We start from the raw sequence: 20,152 nt of genomic DNA, 5'->3' as shown, positions 1-20,152 counted from the left end.
TTGCAAGTCCTTACTGTGCGAGACCACCACGAGTCAGATCCTAACGTAGGTGAGTCCTGAGTGAGTTTAGCACGGGCAGAGCTCCACGAGTGCAAGTTCCTAATGCAGATTAGATGCATCTGCATAGAATAAAACTAGGACTTCTGTGGTTTCACTCCAGTCTGTCCTTGTTGGTTCAGCAACATCTTTATAGTTACACCTGTGTAAACCTCCCGAACAGACACAAGCCATAGATTCCGTTTTCAGTTGTGACCAAAAAACCAGCTCTAGATGGATGATGAATGCAACTGCACATGCTTGCCTGGGGCTACTTTCTGCCTTTCTTCAATGTGCTACACAAACACGTTGCCAGGATGATGACATAACTATTAAAAGGAAAAACCAGAATCTACGGGAGGAAAGCAAACGTATGTAAAGGGTCAATCTGTCAGAGCTGCCCACCAAGATAACCACTTTGTCTAAGATGGAAAGACAGCAGGGAAAAAGAGAGGTCAGTTGACTCAGCCATGGGAACACAAGTGCCGAGGTTCCTCCAGCGCCTGCCAGACCATAAGAGAAGAAGCAAATCTGCAGCCTGAACCAATGGAAGCAAACTCACTGCTACGACAAGTTGTTATATTTTCCATTCAAAGAGTAAATTACTGACCTTTCCTGGTTTAATATACACAAAAGAGGCATGCTGAATTTCTATTTCAAACACTGTGTCATGGTTTGTATTCAGTGAAATTCCACGTTCAAGCAACATTCACCAGAATCATGTCTAACATCAGAGCCTCAGTACAAGTTAATTAATTCAGAAATTGGCACTAATAGGTACAGTTGCAGGCTCAATTGAAGACAGTCAAAACCCAGAGATTTTCCAAGGAAAATAATGCTTATTTTATGCAAACCCTGCCTATCACTCAAGCTTAATTTTGCTGAAAATAGAAGGTGGGATATTTTGAACATTACTGTGAATGAAACTTTTTAAAGCAGTTTAACTACAAGAGGGTTATTTTAGAAAGTGCTACCTCTGAAAAGCTGATTGCCCAACACTATAAAAATGGTCAAAGCCATAAATGCCAAGTTCATTTTTATTTCACTTTGGAGGTAACTATCTTTCAAATCCCAACAGCTGGACTATTTAATACAATCTGGTGAATCAAAGTATAATTCTTCACTGGGCTCACAGCGGGGAGTCTGCATTAGTGTGTGGCAGCAATCCAACAACTGATGTACAGCCAAACACTCTGAAGTCTGTTTCATTTACAATAAAAATGGATAAAACTGCAACAGTATTTACCACCTTCAAGGACAGCAAAATGAAAGAATTAAATTTGTTGATATGAAGTAGTTTAATGGAGAAAGCCAGAGATGAAGTCAGAGTTACATTTTTGAGTATAAAATAGAGAATTACTGTTTTGGTAGTTTGACTAGTATTTCCCTCTTCAAATCCTTCCCACAATTACTACCCTGATTTGTCAGTACTGCTGCTAGGGCTGAGGCAGTGTTATTGTTTAAAATTAGAAATCCCGTTCATCTGGAGCAGATGCCTGGCCTGAGAAAGTTTCAGTGCGAGGGTTATTATAGAGTCATGTTTCAAGCGTGCCCCGCTTTTGGTGCTTTCTCTCAAAATATCAACTTTATTTGCCATTAAAAGAAGCTCGGGCAAGCAATTAGGGTGCAGTCAGGTTAACCACTTTTTTACAGTATTGCAAATTCAAGGTTTTTGCCTCTAGCTCTGTGCAAATCTTCCAAGAATTTGACTTCTCATGTTGTACTAACTAATCATGCTAATAAGTATTGAAGCCAAACACGGAAATATTCCCCAGTGTTACTGAGTCCACATTTACAGACTGGTTTTTAAAGCCACTTGTATTAAAGGTGATTAAATGTACAAAATCCAGAGTATGATCTGGAGTACATTTTTGCTGGATCTATTGTAATAAACTGAGACTAACATGCCAGCTGTTATGCAGTGTGTGCCTGGATTACAGGAACACCGATGTTAACACAGCAACGCAGAGCAACAAAAGATATAAAGAAGTAAAGAGCTGAGTGACAGTCCATTTGTGGATCGGAGCCACCAGAGATTTTTCACATTATTCGGGCTTCAGTGGCAGATGCAGTGCAGAAGGACAAATTGAGGATCCATACTGTCAGCTGTCTTTCAGACTTTTCTCCATGCATTTGCATGGAAACCTTAACATTATTTAAATCTGGTCAATTATTAATGAAGCCATTTTGTTGTATGACATGAGAAATACAATTTACTTAAAACGTACCATGGCACAGTCTTACCTGGTCTCCTTAAACATCTGCAAAAGCCCAGGCCCAAAGGACATAATTTGGAGGGTAAAATCCTTGTTTCAATCCCATGTTTTGACATCTATATCAAGAAAGAGCTGAAGATTTACCTAGTAATGTATCACATGGAGGCAAAATCCCCTGAAAAGGATGACATCCAAAGAACAGCTGGATGGTGGGACACCACAGCTTACCGCTGCCTACTGTCTACCTGCAACCCCCAGCCCTCCCTCCTTTCCTACGAGTTCAGAAACTCAGGTGCAATACTGCTCCTCTGCCACACAGCTTAAATTAAACACGGCTTACATAAAGAATGGCACAGGAGTTGTATGTATGAAAGCTACCACGCTCAACACAGGAGCTGGTCACAAGGCTGCAGTGCAACCTTCCAGAGGTCACTGCTCTAATCTGTTTGCCATTCCTGCTCCCTACACACCAGCATATGGGGACAGCTAATGGCAAAACAATGGGTCTTCCCTTTACCCACCTCCAATGTCCCCTTCTATGTCAGCCAATTGAGGAAAGCACAAACCCCACCTTTGTGAAGGGTCATAGTAGCTCGTGTCGGCAGGTGTCAGTAGGCGAGTCAATTTTCCTCTTTACAGTTTAACTCTTAGGGTATTGGCACATGACAATGAAACAGAGGACAAAATACTTGAGGCCCCCAAAGACTACTGAGAAGAGGCGGAGGGAACTGGGCTTATTTAGTCTGGAGAATAGAAAACTGAGGGGGGGATTTGACAGCAGCCTTTAACTACCTGAAGGAGGGTTCGAAAGAGGATGGAGCTGGACTGTTCTCAGTGGTGGCAGATGAGAGAGCAAGGAGCAATGGGCTCAAGTTGCAGCAAGGGAAGTTTAGGTTAGAAATTAGAAAGAACTTTCTCACTAGGAGGGCAGTAAAACACTGGAACAGGTTACCCAGGGCGGTTGTGGTATCTCCATCCTTGGAGGATTTTAAGACCTGGCTAGACAAAGCCTTGGCTGGGATGATCTAGCTGGTGTTGGCCTGCTTTGAGCAGGGGGTTGGACTAGATGACCTCCTGAGGTCCCTTCCAACCCTCATCTTCTATGTTTCTAAGTATTACAGAGTAATTTACTTCTCCACAATGAATTTACTCTGTAGTAAGGTCTCCACAATGAATTTACTCTGTAGTAAGGAGCAGACAGACAACCAGCTCCCTCAACCTGGCTGCCAGCAGTAAGTGCTATTACAGCACTTGACCACTAGGTGCCATGGGAACTAGCTCGCATTGACCAAATGGCTACCCAACTTAGGAAACCAAGCAGGAGGCTTGGGGGACACAACCGGTACATCAGTGCAACTTACGCTCGCGCGTAGCTACTACTCTTTTCTGAAAAGGCTGTGCCCCACGTGTATGTGCCACCTATGCTGTGAAGTCAATTTACTCTGTAGCAAACTTGTCACGTGGCTGCCCTGTCAATCCATGAATATAGCAAATGCTGCAGAGATGTGTTTCAGAACGTTTTGGAATCCGTAACAGAGGACAAGGCAAAGGGTTGAAGGAAAATACCCAAGCGTTCGTTCAGAGACAGAAACACAAACTACAGGAGTGTAGACACTGCCCCTGTAGATCAGATGAGTGGTCCGTCTATTCTGATTTCCTATCGCAGCCAGTGCCTGGTTCCAGAGACTGCTGAAGAAGGTACACTAAGCCTCCTAATAGAGGATTACGGACTAGGTTGCCCCTGTGGGCAGGTTCTTAAATTTAAGGTTGGCAAAAGGGACTTAACAGTCAGCAGAACTGAATTTTAGATGCACTCCTTAGCAGACCAGCATATCAAATCACTTTCATGCTCGTTGAAACTTGTCCAGAAACTATCAGTGAAAGTCGCCAGACTCAAACAGCCTTCAATAAGGTAACAGGGCAGCAGTCTGCGCTGTAATTGGGGCTATTTAAACATATTTTTCTTCTTTCAGTCTGACAGCTACTTTTAAAACTGTTTGTTAAATATTAGAAGATTCTCAGCTTCCAGAGCATCCCATTGTTCTCCCCATTTTGTTGTTTAAGCTTAATTGTCCATGTACAAGCTGCACACGGAAAACTTTCTATAGCTGTGTCTAGCTGAGGCTGAGCTGCTTCCTGCAGTGTCAGTAGACAATTCAGTGGTACTAAGATTACAGCTGAGAGAAGGAGAACAAATCCTTTAATTGTATAAAATCATCAGATTAAGCCTTCCCCTCTACGTGGTTCATTCTGTTAGCTGAGTAGTCTACTGCCCGGAAACAAAATGTTTACTAAATGCTAAGAACACAAAGTAGAGGGGAGTGGGGACGGACGGAAGAGCTGGATACACCTTTTCTTTCTGTGTGTACACACTGCAGGAGTCATGGGAAACCTCATGGCCTCCAACCGAACAAAATACTACCTTACTCCCTCTTGAGGAATTGTCTCCAAATTCTGCTCCTGCTGGGATAAATGTTTTGGGAGGATACGTCTACAAGGAGTTGTCTTAAAGCTGAGCTGCGGCCTTCCATTTCTCTTTGTGACCTGTTTTCCTTCTCAGCTGAGCTTCACAAATTCCCAATCAGCCTTTTAAAATGGCATCAAGCCTTCATTGTATCAATCTTGTAAACAACCAGGCCAATGGCCAAGAGCTAATAAGTTTTGGCCTGAACTAATTCTTCTAAACTCCAAAATGCGATTGGCTGGTCTGACCATAGGGATGTTTTACAACCAACTTCATTGACTTACGTTAGGATGCCATTCTACAATCCCTCTCGCACAAAGTAGCCCTGACTTAAACCAGCAGTCCCATGGATTCATTTAACCCCCTATCTTGTCAGCACTTCTGTACGTAATTGTATTCATGTAATCCCACTCAAGTCAGTGAGTGAAATTCTGACCCTGCTGAAGTCTATAGCAAAACCCACTCAGGAAGGTCCAAGATCTCAAATGAGCCTTCCTGTTATTCACATGCATATAGACAAGATGAATGCATCACCTCAATGGCACAACCCATACGTGTGAGGGATACTCAATCATGCAGAGTTAGACGGCAGAATCGGGCTGTTTAGAACCTAAAATGTTTGAAGTCCCACTCTTCGTTCCTCAGGTCCTGATCCACAGTCGAGGGCCAACGTAGCCAAAAGAAATACATCACGCAGGAATGTTCGTCAAGCTCTTCTGCAAGGATGCTACAGGCTTTGATAAAGTTAGTGCTAATCCAAGAAACAAAGGCTGGCCTGGATGAGAGACCCTGTAATTACAGTACCTGTACTCCAGCAGGGCACCCTAGGTGGTCTGCCGTGCAGCTGAAAACAATAAAGTGGGTCTCGCCTTTGTCATGGTTTGAAAGAAATGTAAACGATAATGAGAGAGATAAAGCGCCTCATCTTGAGGCTGAGTGAGAAGGACGGTGACAGCAAATAATTTACTAACACCTGTTGCTTAGGTGTCCAGCCAAAGCAAAGGAGTGTTTGGTTCCTTACCAGTTTGGTTAACAAGGAAGAGCCTGCTTAATTACAGTGCTACGTTCGCAGTTGCTGAGTGAAACAAGTTCCTTCGGCCTTGTGATTTAAACCAACGCTCTTCCAAAGCAGGCCAGCTTAAGGGCAAGGCTCTAACTCACCCTTACTGCAAACAGTCCCACAAAGCCCAAAAAGGTATTATGATGAATCAAGGTATCCTGGGCACGTCTAGTTTGCTTTGCTAGCCCAGCAGCAGGAAGAAAGTGTGTTGCAAGAACCATACATCATTTCTATCCCACCAGATCATCCATGACAGCAGCTGTGTAAAGGGTCTCTCCATTTAAGACATTACACCAGTGGCACAGCACAAATCACCCATGCAACTCCAGGGAATCTGGCTCCCTGGAATTTGTTTTAGGGCTTTAAACAGATAAATTAAAATTAAATGCGTCTTCTAGGTTGTCACTGAATAGGCAAGCTGCAAAGCAAATTGAACTTCACATATGCTTTCATAGCACATAACAAGTGTGACTGTCAACACAAGATCCTTTTCACTGTCAATTCACCACGCATTCTGCAAGACCTTGGGCCAGCAATTATTTCATTTCCGTTCTTGCAAATGTAATTTCCACTTAGTTTGGTGGAATAAAAGGTAGACAAAAGGTAGTAGGAGTTGCTGTATTTTCTGATTAAGATTATCTGTTCAAAATAGTAGAAATCCATAGACTAACACAATGCAAAGTTTCTCAGAAACTAACTCACCTCAACAAATTTTCTTTTGTATCCAAGTACTGACTCAAGAAAATGCAGCCACATTGTTGATGTCAAATTAACTGTTAAGCAAATTTAATCAGAATGATGAAGAGCAAGTATGGATCATCTTTCTGTTAAGGATGCTTAAAAGCAAAAAATTTGAAGGGCAGGGAGTGACAGCCAGTTGGAGAGTTTATTTGCTTTTAAAACTCAATGGGAATTCAATAAAAGTATAAAAGCAAAGGAAAAAAGCCTTTCATTAAGTAAAAATGATAAAAGCACCAACAAGAGAATGAAGTAAATGTAAATTCACAAAAATGGATTTGAATTGAATTTCCAGTTCATTTATTATGATTCAGCCCTTTGAACTAAGCAATAGAGACTTACGAGAATAGGTATTCTCTTTCTACTGATGGAACAGGAAATCAGAGGTTTAATTAACCATGATTACAATATTCTCCTGATCTGATTTGTCTCACTGATTTCCTTTTCTTTACATGACAAACTACCCAACGAACATCCTGGCAAAAGAACTAAAGCAAATCTGCAGACCAATTTCAAAAAGAGCTTTGCATTGTTATAAAACAAACTGATCCTCTACCGGATCTGTCTGAAATGTATATTTCTGAAGCAGGATTAACTCTTTGATGCTTAAATGGCACTTTGAAGCATCACTCTGAAGTGCCAAAAAATCCTTAGTCCGTTGTGCCACAAAAATATCTGATTCAGCATTTTCTTTCAGCTTATAAACGGTGGGATTTCTGGATAGTTCAACACTTCCGTTTTCTTCTGGCAAATGTTATTTGGAGAGCTGAACCTGAGAATGTGAAAATGTGTGTTCCTTTTGGTCCACTAGGGGAAAAAAAAGCCACACAAGGTTTTACATGGATCAGATTTATTTGATACTACTGTCTATCTCCTAAAATGAGGAAATAAATGTACACCTGTACCCTCTCTTAATGAGGTATGGGAAAAAAATACCTGAAATGAAACATTTTGTCATTCCTCATAAACTCTCATCAACTCTTTGTAGCCAGACTTCCTGAATTTTTGTCTTGTACAGCCACTGACTCTTGAGAAAGAAACTTTTCATAATGGAAAGTTTACCTCCAAATGGAACTGGGATAACTTACATGGGGAGCCATACACCGTGCATTTAACTAAATCATATTAAGCTGCTTAAAAACATACCACCTGCTAAACGGGTTCGGCATTACTTACTGAAATACACCCTTGGAACTTGTGCTTCCTTTCATTTGATGAGAGCCTTCACCTGAATCGGGTGCTTTGGAGCCAAATTCTGCCTCCAGGGGTTTCTTGTCCAATGCAGGTTGTGTTGTGCTGACTTCCGATCCTAACACGGGCATGGATTTCGATTCTGATGTGGCCAGGGCTCCCATGCGACCTAAAGCCCAAACAGAGTTTAGCCTCTTTTGTTATGTTTTTACAAATTGGCTTACTAAACTGAAAACTAAGACAACAAGTTGCATCAATTCTTTTTAAAGCCCATGGAATGAACTGAACTAGATTCCATTTAAATATAGCCCTTACCCCTAAACTATTACAAGAACCCAGCACCGTTCAGCCTAAGGTCTATGAGAACGACAGAACCCTGGGAGTGTCTATAAGTGCATTAATGCTATTTGGCTTTACTGTGCAGGAAATGTACTACCTGCATAAGCATAACCAGGTAGTAAATCTACTGGACAGTGGACTAATTTACTGCGCAGTAAGTGCCTGCATGTGTAGACAGTGATGCTTACTGTGCAGTACATTAGTCTACTGTGCAGTAAATATAGCCCCTGGCTGGCAACAGATTTCACTCATCTGAAAAATGTCTGCTGGTTCCTCTATTATAAATGGATATTTGACCAAAAATGTAATGCCATCACAGGCCCTTGTTCTTCAGAGGGAGTGAATTCAGAACGGCAGTCATAAATGACCATTCTCCTATTTTACATTCATTTATGGGGTATCCCTTGGCAGGGTGCGTGGGGAGGCAAATCAGCCTAAGGACTTTATGCTGTCTGAGTTCCAGAAGAAAAGCTTTATAAGGGTGGGTGGAAAAGTGCCCGGAGATGCTTATGCTGGAGAAAATGGGGATAGCAAAGTAAGGGGAAGCGTTAGAGGGCATAAACCTCTAAATTGCTTTATAACAAGCCATGTGGAACTTGACAGGATCACGAGGAAATTGAACTGACTTACTGGTGCCGTCTTGCTCAGTCGTCACCTTTCTGCGCCGCAAGATTCTCTCTAACTCAGATTCGCTGCTGTCCTTCTCGAGGGATTTTAAGCTCCTCGAACTTGTGGATGTGTTCAGGGTTGTCTGTAGTGAAGACAAAAATAGGTGATCATGTGGACATACCTCCCCTGCACCTAATAGTTTCCCTATCAGGAGAATGGGATAACAGTATTTACCTACCTTAAAGTGGACTTTAATGGCCAAAATTTAGCTCAGAGAGAGGCCTCAGGAGTAGAAAAAGTCTACATATATTTTGTGCACAGCTACAGATTGCAGGAGAAGAATGTAGCTGCAACTGCCCCTCTAGGGGACGACTGCAAGGGCCAACACTGCCCCAAAAGAGGTGGTGCCGACATGGAACAAATTATATCTAGGTGAATTAGCATGTCCCCTGAGCAGTCTCCACGGAGCCCTGCCTCAAGCAAAAGATGCCATTTCCTGGTAGAAACCCAAGAGACAGGAGGTAGCAGTAGAAGCAGCAGCAATAGCCATCCCTTGGTGAAGCTGGTGGACTATTTGTAAAGTATTATACAAAAGCTCTGGATCATTAATGCAACAGGAAACAAAGTGGAAAGACATCTCGCTATAGGTGCAGAAGTATCTGACTCCAAGCTCCTCTCTGGACTCGCATCAAAGGCTCCCCCAGTTCATCCTCGTAAATGGGGCCCTGGTCACTCAGGCTGGAGAATTCAGGGTGGCCTGATGTTAAATTAGCCAAGGCACTCCTTCGTGTGTCAGGAGGGTATCTTAATTATGCTGGCCCAATGGGCCACCCAGGTTCAGTAGGAACTTTGACCTTTTTTTAGATTACTGAACAAGCAAATCCCTCCTGTTGAAGTGCTGAGGAACACCACAAGGTGCAAGCAGATGAGTATCTTGCCTGTAACCTGTATTAGCTAAAAGCCCTAAAGCCACAATTCACTGAATGCTATAGTTTGTCTCCATCACCATGCTATTTAATCTAATTAAGGGCTGTCCAACCGATGGCCCACGAGCCACATGTACCTTAATCCTGTCTGGATGTCAATGCCCCCTGCTCCAGCTGCAGAGGCTGTGGTCTCTGGGCTCCCTCTCCTTCCCCCAGTAAGCAATGTGGCACAGCATGGTGCAGTCTGCAGTACTGAAGAAGCCCACAGCCTGGGGCACCAGTGGGGTGCAGTGCAGTGGGGGAGTCCATGGCTGGGAAGTGGAAGGTAAGGCGGGATGCCCATGCAGTACGTGGTGCCCCTGTGGGGACTGCAGCACCCGGCCTCTTGGGAGCTGGACAATCCTGGTCTAGATGATGTTCATGCACATGCGGCACACGGCTCCCTGGAATTCAATGTGCATGTGCAAGCTGGTGTTACAGCAGGTTCATTCCATGCCCACGCTGATCTCAAAACTCACTCACGTCCACATTGAAAGCCAAACTGTTTTCGTGGGCTACCAGGTGTCTTTTGATAGCAGTACCAGATCTCAGATTAGATTTTTCTTTCATTCTATACAGAATATGGACCACATTACTGCTTTATGCTGGGATGAGCATGTCATTATGCTTGCCCGTTGACTATGGAAAGGTCTTACTTCATAGCTTTCCTATGAAAACAAAGTCCTCTATGGTCCCTCCCTCGGGAACTTTACCATGCACAAAGCAAGTTCGGTATGGACCTCCAGTCTGGCAAGAGTTAAGTAGCATCTCAGTGAACTATCAAACCAATTGCAAAATTGCCCTAACATGTTGAGAAAACAGCTCAAAATTTGGGACGTGTACATTTATGGCCGCCTTCTTCTGAGCCTCACTATTTTTCTGTGATCTTCAAATAGCCCGGCTCCTGGTAGTTCCAAAACTGACCTTAGAGACCCATGCAGCATGTTTTCAGCTGTGTTTCTTCTGAGCGATGAGTGAAGAGAAGCAAGATACAGTAACTGGCTGCCAATACGCGCTCTCTTGAACAGGGGGATCAGATGGCAAAAACAAGCAGAAGCTTATTAGTCACAAAGGCAGGACCTCTTTCAGGATTCCATCAGCTCAGCTCCGAGTTCAGAGCACTTGCTGTTTTTTGGTTTTTTACATTAATATATTTTCTTCCATAGTCATTCTGAATTTAGCTGAGCAGGTGCACTATTAACAAATAGCATTCGTCAGAACCGTACTAATGACACACGCTTAAAAGTAAAGTGAGTAACCGAGTTGCTTTCCTTTAACTAGGCAATTTACAGGATAAAAATGTGTTTTGTTTATAACAATTATATGGAGATCTGTGCGAGATGCATAATTAGCACAGTAACAACAAACATGAAGTGTTTGTTCACTTCCCACCCCCGTGTTTGTCATCTGACTGTGCATAATGAATAGTCTCAAGAACAAACTGGAATTTGGTCTCATATGGCAGTGCTCATACTCTCAACAGCTTAGAGATTCAAAAGCAATGAGGTAGGCACCAGTAGTACAGTGATGATGTCCTTCTCCTAAGCAGAGCCCTGAATGACTTTGATCATGAAGGAATGAGACCCCTGCAATCAAAAGAACCAACCGTTCTGCACTCAGCAATTGCTCCCTCACGGCTTTGAACACAGCCTCCTTACAGACAATGCCAGCAAGGACAGCAGGGCATCTTCTACTCACGTTGAAAAGGAGGCACTGAATCTTCAACGCGGAGCTAAAGAATTACTTTAACCAAATACAGACAGAACCACGCTCAGTTCACTATTCCCCCAAAACCCAACATTGCCATCCTGCAATTGCACCCCTGGAACTGGCCACACCCAAGGTGCACTTTGGGTATAGGACCACAAAACCTCCTGGATTAAATGCATAATCAGCCATGCCAAAGCCAGTGCTCTTAGATATCATGCTCTGTTTTAAAATAATAAACACAGAGAAGACCTCTATCATCTCAGCAGCAATACAGCCAGTGTTTTGGCTTATTACCACAAAATAGTACAGCATATTTATTTAAAGGTTGTTTATATCCTAGCACTGATCATTAGGAACTTCAACCTTAAAAATGCATATAATGACATTAATGCATTGTGATTGAAAACCTGGCCCCCTTAAAGCCAACGCCCCTATGCTTTGGCTTCAACAGAGACAGGCTTTCAGCTTACAGATGTGCCAAACTTATGCTTCAACTTTTAACTATCAGGACCAGAAAAGCGAGGTAGCAGAAGCTAGGAATATTTTAGTATTAGTTTACGCAAAGAGAAGCAACTATCGAACATGAACAAGGTGGAGTACAAGTACATTACAAAACAACAGTACATTGAACACATGTTGTTAAAGTTGAACAGAAGACCAAGCATATACACTTTATTCAGCATGTGAAGTAGATGCAAGGATTTAGATATTTCTCTCTATATGGATACAGCTACATAGACTGTACATATACAAATACAGGTAAAAAGACAGGCGTTATAGCTCTTTATTTGTGCAACTGAGTCTCCATATATAAATTTATCTATTATATGCATATTCAGAGATCAAGAGTAGGAGTCAGAGCAATATCTCTGTCGCTATATAAATTTACATATATTTATGTAAGTAAATAGAAAGAAAAATAATAGTCCTCCCTCTTCATTTCTTTCTCTATTAAACATATATATTCAGAGGTCAAGAAAGGGAGTCAGAAAAATCTCTCTGCAGCTCTATATATACTTAGCCGTGCATCCTTCTAAGAAGGTCCTGTCACACCAGAGGCTGATAAAACAATGGAGTGCAAATACTATGCTTTCTTACCAGTATCCCCTTTAGTTCTTTCACGGCACTGTCAGAGGCCTTTGGTGTTTCTGGCTGTAATTAAACACAAAACATGCCTGTAATCAATCTGATTCTGAAAACAGTGACTGTGGAAACCCTTTCATATATAAAGACAAATCCCATAAGGCAGCAATGGGTTTATTATATGGGCCTATGTAGCCGTATTAAGCTCCCAACTCCAACCCAAATACATAGTGGATTATTTAACATAGCAGGATTTCTGAAAAAATTATCCTGCTTGGAAAACTATATTAAGTATGCACTAACAATAAAATTAAGTAGTAAGGGTTTCAGTAAGCATATTTTAGTAAAGTTGAAAGTTAATGTTTTGCCATAAAACACGAAGTAATAAAAACGTAGTAGACTGTTTGAACTCGATGTCCCTATTTTGTGTGCATCTGTTATTGGTTTCTCCACAAAGGCAAAACAGACCTCCTTTTTGGTACCATAAGTTGAGGAGCAAAACCTCTTCTTTATTGTTACAATGAGAAGCCTCTCTCATACATAAATGTACAATATCAATCTCAGGTCTGGGCCTATGCATTGGTATATGGCAAAAGGAAGAATCTGTTTCAGTTTGAAGCCTTGACAAAGGCTAGGGAGGCTTACACAGCTGGTCCAAGGTAAAGGATTGTGTTCAGTTCACACTTATGTTGGTATAAGCAAGAGTTAGTAGATATATGAAACCAGATTAGATTGCAGGTGTGAAGTCAGAGCCCAATGAGGCAGCTCATCCTGCCCCCTGAAAAGCATCGACAAATTCTGCTTCAGAGAGGCCCAATCTCAACCAGCGCTATACTTTCTTGTATTTCAGTATAGTCTGCGCTACACTTACAGAGCTTCCCCGATGTGGCTTGCTCCCAGGAATACACTGGCTCTGCTCTGCAGGGCCAGGCAGGGAGATGACTGGTGAGGGACCATAAACCCACCAGTCTGCCTGAGTGCACTGCATACTCATGCCCAGGAAGAACTTCTCAGGTTAGCAAACTCCTTGAACTCAAAACTGCTTGTGCACAGTAATCCCAAGAATTAAAAACTCGTGAAGAAAGCCTGAAACAAAAATGCCTAAATTGGATTAATTGCATTGTTCTTCTACTTCCTGAGCCATCCAGTTTCCCTTGAGTCTTATATCAAGCTCTTTTCTACAACCATGAGGACAAGAAATGTATATGGGGGGAGAAGAGGGGTTAGAGCGATCTGAGTTTTTCACGTAACCACATGAATGCAGGAGCTGAAGCTTTAAGAAAAACTATCATCTCCCATGAAAATCAAAATAAGTACCTGGAAACATGGTAGGTGAGGGGTGCTCAAACTATGGTTCTTGGGCCAGGTCTGACCTGCAGAGCTCTGTGGGGCTCCCCAAGGGTCCATAAATTCGGCGACAAGGGAAGGGTGGTAGTGTAAATTGCTGCAGTCTCCATGTTAATTAACACAGTCCCCAGCATTAATGCTGCCACTGTTTCCTCACTGTCAAATTTCTGGACCCGTAGGGAGCTCCATGAAGATGACATGGCCCTGCATGTTGGATCACACCAGCACATGGGGTCACCCCGCAGCCAGATCCAGCACATGGGGTTAGGCCAGCATGCGCCTGCAGATGGACTCTGCTGGATCAGGCCGGCGGACCAACCCTGCAAGGAGGTTCTGGACCATGAACTGGCCCCGTCCAACTCATCCGTGTGCAGTGCTGGAGAGATTGAGCAGCATTACGCTAGACATTTACCACACTCTAATGGGAAAAGATTGGCTTTTTGATTCGAAAAATGGAAAGATTCTCATCTTAATAATTAACACTGAAAACCACAGCATCCTGTTGATCTTTCTTTGCATAGAGGCTAACTGCAAATTATTTTTACTGCAAACAGGAAATGACATCATACTGGGGGGGTGTTCCCCCCCCCACCCTCATGCCACATGCACAGGGTGTGGAAGACGAGTCCAGCAGTCTGCGCTCGTTAAGGATCAGGTCTCTCAACCTTCCCTTAACACAACCCAATCACAGTCCTATTCACCTTTCCTTTTTTTCCTGTTTCTTAATAGTTACGTTTGTGGAGGTGCTCATTTTAAAAGGGGTCTTCTTACAGTCTTGCGCTGTATGAAACAAAAGGTGACTGCAAGATGACCTCCCAATGAAGATGGCCTACCATGATGACCTACTATGAAGATGCCGAGAATCTGAAGAGTGTTCCCAAAACCCCAACAAAAATCATTAAAAGGCTGGAGGAATGACAAGGAGTAAAATGGCTTAAAATGGCTATTTTTTTCTAATTTCCATGATTCAATAAAAAGCAAGCCCAAAGCAGCTCTTAAAAAGACACGTTATTCAGGATTTGCTGCCTTATTTCCATGTCCCTTGTCTCAGCTTCCTTCTTCCATCTGTGAAGCTGCACGATCTGACAGCTATTTTTCCTTGTTGATTAAAAAACAAGCAAAAAAAAAAAGAAAAAAAAAGGCAGAAAATTGCACTCTGCCAAAGGTACTTGGGTAGGTGTTGTTTGCTTTCAGGATATACTGTTGTACTAGGCTAACGTTATTCTAATTTCCTCTGATCTGAGACTCGCACACACAAAGGAACTGCTGTTTATGCCAAACCTTTGTCTTGGGTCGGCTTGCTTGATTGACTGGTCTAAGGTGAACTCCTTTTTTAATTCTGTCCATCATTTCTTCAACTGCTTGTCTCTTCAGATCAGTCACTTCACCTGGTTGCAAGGGACATTACAGCCACATTAACTCTATTGACTGTTGAACAGACGCACAAAGAAAACAATTATTTTAAGAGAGAAACATTGCACAAATAAGGCATGTATTTGTGATACAGGGGCAAGATGGTCATTAAGTCACAAAATTCAGTGGTTGACAATTGGGGTACAAGACAGTAAACTGTACAACAACAACAAAATTTTCATCTCTGAGTACTCAGTGCTTAAGGATTAGGCTCCAAAGAACTGGCAAGTTGTTTGAGGCAAGAGGCCTGAATTTGCCATCACTAAAACCACTATAATTGGGATATTAGAGGTAAATAATGCTCACAAATGAGGCAGTGAACCAGCAAGGTACTTCCACATATTAAACTTTAAGTAACAGTGCTACTCTTAAGCACACGCTTATGAATCTTAAACCAAGGCCCTAAAACCTTAAAAGAAAAAATGGAATAAAACAATGGAGAATTGATATGCAAAAGACAAAATCTAAATGCCATCAAAGGAGCTGGCTTCCAAGAGACCCCAATTCAGACCTGGCACAGACCTGTGACATGCTCAAGTGGAACAAAGTCCTATCTGATGAAGGTGAGCACTTCGTACTAACATGCTGATATGCTCTGGAAGGCATGACTAAAACCACTTAAGGTACCATACAAAAAAACACCCTAATTAAAGCAGACAGATGGGGAATTATGGTCAACACTATTCAAGCCTGCTTTAGTGCCTTACATAAGAGGAATTTTAAGTAGACCTCTCTCCTGCTTGTCAGGGTAATACTGATGATTCATAGAAGCCCTGTTTCTGTATTGTATACTGATTTAATGCCAGGCCTTTAATGCCAGGCTTTAATTTCCCAAACAGTCTGTTTCAAATGTAAAAGACTAATTGGCTGTGAGGAATAGAAACCACTCATACCAAGCCCTTAAGAAGGGTCAAAACAAACCTGAAGTTGGATATAGCAACTAGATCAAGAGAGAACTTTTTCCATTACTTTTTTTTTTTATGAACAACTCAACCATTAAAGGACGAAGCAATTTATGTGTGATTGAAAAAAGGTCAGAACTGTTAAAGTTTACTAATAAATAATGGAAGAACGGGGGTAGAGAACTCATGGCAAATTTCATAGCATTTCCTGCAATCACAGTTGGTAACAATCTCAACAAAAGGGTGTAATCAAAACATCTAGGATGCTTGAGGTTAAAGAAACATGATAAATGAAGACAACATTATTGAACTCTTACAGAAAAATAAGCTTAACTCTTCAGGGATACAACTACATGGTGGATTCTCTGCTAATAACCAAACAGTACTGAATTCATGTGCTGGCCAACAGTTTCTAGGCACAGGCTTCCCATACAACTTGCCAAAGTCATTTATTCTCTCATTGCCTCACATCTCTATTTGTAAAAGCAGAAAAATACTTCTTCCCTCTCTCCACCTTGCCTGTTTCAACCCAGTCCTGCACAAAACTAGATACCAAGAGAAACCAAGTTGCAAACAATTGCACACTTGCTTCTTTATGCAGCTGAGCTGTGTGCAACTGCCCACTTGTGCAAAATGATGCTCCTGAATAACTGCAGGATTGAGATGGTGCACTGTAAGCCTTCCAAGGCTGAGACAGGCTCTTCCTACAGCTATGGAGACCTAGCACCTCGCACACTTCTGCCTGGAGATCCTGGTTTAGACCTCCCAGGGCTGCAGCTACTTTGGGGCGATGCAAACAGGTCATTAGCCATCTTTGACAGGAGACCGATGAGTGCAGGCTTGTCTACCCCATGTCCCTGCTGTGTCTGGGAAAGCTGCCATGAAGTGCATCCTGCTCTGCGCATAAATGAGGTAATGTCCTGCACTCCATTTGGAGGCTGTGTAGCCAAGCCTGGAGGGCTGGTCCTCCCAGCAATCCAGAGATGTGACTGCAGCTCTTGTAGACTGACCAGGGCTAGATTTACAGTAACTCACTCACGTGCTGCTAGCAGTATAACCAGACCACATGGGCTTCAATGTGGCCTGCACAAACCTGCTTGGGACCCTGGGTAAGAAACTTGGAGCACATATCACAGCACCCACTGCCTGTACCAGCTGGGGCGTTTTCAAGGGTGCCCTGCTCACTAACTCCCACACCTGCTCCAAACCTGGAAACACAGTGATGAGGCAGCTGTTGCTCTGCTAAAAGGAACCAAACTAGCTCAGCTATACGTAATGGGCCTGCAATCACACGCCTGCATTGCAGCATGAATGCAGGTGAGATATATCCCATATATTGTTAAAAAAAAAATACACACACACACACACGTATATATACATACACACACACACACACACTCTATATATATACACATATACACACACATACATACACACATACACATACATACACATGCGTGTCTGTGGGGGGGGGTATATATATATAAAAAAAAAAATATAATAAGATACAAATACATAATATTCTTTTTATATATGTGTGCATGTTCTAAATATATATTTGTTTTAAATAAATAATACTTGAATAATCTAAAAATAACCCACATACTTGAAAGAGGATGAACCATACCTGATTCCTGTTGAGAAGCTTTCTCTTTCTTGGGAACACTGCTGTTGGGATGAGATCTCTTACGAATCATTGACATAAGGGACCTTTGGGAAAATTAAAATGCAGACAGTCACTCTAGTTTCCCTTCATAGTGACATCCACATTTTTAAAATGGACTCTGACATAAGGACACACATGGTAAAACAAGTCAGCATCAAACGTTTTCTTCACTAATTGATAGGTCACCCACTTACAAAAGATGCGTTTAATAATTTCCTAGTGGAGACAGAGGTACGCTACTATAAATACACCAAAAAAGAATTTACTTCTCTTGATCTGTATCTAGGCATACTGAAATATACTTATGAGCTAAATATTGGCAGGTAACATGGTCCTGTGACTCATGAAACAAATTAAAGCCCTCCTGGCACTATTAATGTGCACAGCCCTTCATTCCTTTTATGTGAAGCATTATTCTTCCAAGGCCAACGCTAACCTGGAGGGGTACACAGAATACTCCTTCATTCTCACATACATATATTATCGGAGTTAAAAGAAAAATCAATCTTTAACTTGAACTTGAAAAGAATACTGTGATGCAAAGGTTAGAGGTTTTTCTTAAAGTGAGTTTTTATATGGGGTTTTGAGGAGGGTTGTTTTTTGTTTAATTCCATTGATTTAAAAAAAAACAAAACAAACCCAAACCATAAAACATTGTTCTGTACTGTGTCAGCACTGCTTTTGTCAATGCAGGAAACCCTGAAAGGCAGAATAAGCTATAACCTTCTCAGAAACAAAAATGTAAAACTAACCAATTTATTTTCATTAGCTAGGATGAAAGAAAAATGCAAAATGAAATAAACAGCATGTGCAATGAAGAGAAAATGGTCTCTTTTATACTTTTAGTTGAAGTTATTGTTAGCAGCACGGCTATGATTTCAAAAGCAAAACTCCCTCTCAGAATTTGGTACCAGACCCTTTTACCAGGGATATCAGAGTTTTTACCTTTATTCAGCCTGCTATAGCTAAATTGTATCAGTGCATTAATCACACACTATACTTATATTATATAATATTTGATGTAATTATATTAATATAAACACTATGTCCAGGGGAAACTTAAACAATTTTGCCAAGTCAAGCAGCCCACTATACAAAGAAATAGAAAGTTCACATGAAATTCTGAAATATCTATTTATCTTTTAATTTTGCAGTCGAGACAGTTTATAATGGGCACTTGTGTCTATACCTGTATTACTGCTCCTGCATTGCTTTGGATTGCCAGCTATAGCAACTGAGGAGTTTGCATGCCATTTAAATGAAACTCTTAATAATTAAAATGAAACTCTTCTGAAAAAAGCCTACTTACTCTTGATTTTAAATGTCATTGACACTATTCATCCCAAGATTTTCTTTTTACAGGCTACTGTCCCATAACATAGACATCCTGTTGGTCCTGTAGACACCACTGCAGACATATTAGACTTCAGATGAAGCAGAGTCTCCTGCACTCTTCCCTCTTTAATCGTTCATATCCCAGGAAAAAAAGTTTTTCCTCAGATGGCAATTCAGCTTCTTTCAAATTCAGGAAACATTTCAGGGTTTCTCCCATCACCAACTGCAAAGGCCTGGCTATGCACTTTTCTGTCTTCTCTCAAGTATTACATTTTACTCATAAGAAAAGCGACCTCTCTGAATTGAGGAATCTTTCCTACAATATGGATGTAGTCACCTCCACACGTCTGAGCTTCAGATCGCAAGTAAAAGTTAAAGCTATTCTGCTCTAGCTGTTTCAGACGTTTAAACTGGACTTTGTCAACCATTCTGATTAGCTCGGGAACATAACCTTTTAAAAAACACAGCTTTGCTCAGGACAAGGTAAGACATGGAAGGTATTAACATACTAGCATTCCTTTAAGATGGATATACAACTGCACTGTAAGTAAAAAATGTTGGACTGAATAAACCGATTGAGTAGCTCACATGAACTAATGACAGGTAGAAGTAGCAAGTCCACATAAGACTGCTCAGAAAAATATTTTACGGAAACAACAGTGCCAGGGCACAAGAGGATAATTTTATACTGCTAAAATGTCAGTAGTCACCTACATAATTCCAATAATTAACAAGATTCCTGTGTGTAATATCTGCTGCAGCATGGTAACAGGATTACAATAACATTTTGCAGCAGCAAGAGGCGAAGGTGCCCAACCCAGACATCGGTAAGAGCTGGTGGGTGCTCAGCTCTGTTCAACACCTGGTTCCTTACTTGGGTGCCTAAATATGAACATTAGAAGCAAACAGGGATATAGAATTTTTACAGGAGCCTAAAAGAATCAGAAGTTGGGTCAAAGTTCCTTGTTACGCCAGGGGGCGCGAGGGGAAACAAGGTCTCTCCCAAACCCTTCTGGTCCCTCCTAGTGAGTTTATAGACGGTCACCAGGTCCCCCCTCAGCCTTCTCTTGTGAAGGCT

The 20,152-nt window shown here is 41.8% G+C and overlaps 1 protein-coding gene across 3 annotated transcripts in view; it reads right to left on the bottom strand.

Moving 5' to 3' along the window:
* The window catches only part of SHTN1 (shootin 1), a 91,635-nt gene that overhangs the window by 1,739 nt on the left and 69,744 nt on the right, over window positions 1-20,152 (bottom strand). For 2 of the 3 annotated variants that reach the window (XM_019555987.1, XM_019555985.1), the window contains 5 exons: window positions 17,701-17,783; window positions 15,040-15,146; window positions 12,427-12,480; window positions 8,675-8,795; window positions 7,691-7,874 (listed from right to left, as the gene is read on the bottom strand). In XM_019555987.1, coding sequence (XP_019411532.1) covers window positions 7,691-7,874; window positions 8,675-8,795; window positions 12,427-12,480; window positions 15,040-15,146; window positions 17,701-17,783 — 549 coding nt within the window. The remainder of the gene's footprint in view (window positions 1-7,690; window positions 7,875-8,674; window positions 8,796-12,426; window positions 12,481-15,039; window positions 15,147-17,700; window positions 17,784-20,152) is intronic. The other variant, XM_019555986.1, reaches the window with a different exon arrangement.

This window comes from Crocodylus porosus, unplaced genomic scaffold, assembly GCF_001723895.1.
Source record: "Crocodylus porosus isolate Cpor-Errol unplaced genomic scaffold, CroPor_comp1, whole genome shotgun sequence".
NCBI classification, from domain to species: Eukaryota; Metazoa; Chordata; order Crocodylia; family Crocodylidae; genus Crocodylus; species Crocodylus porosus.
This window is presented reverse-complemented; position numbering and strand designations above follow the sequence as displayed.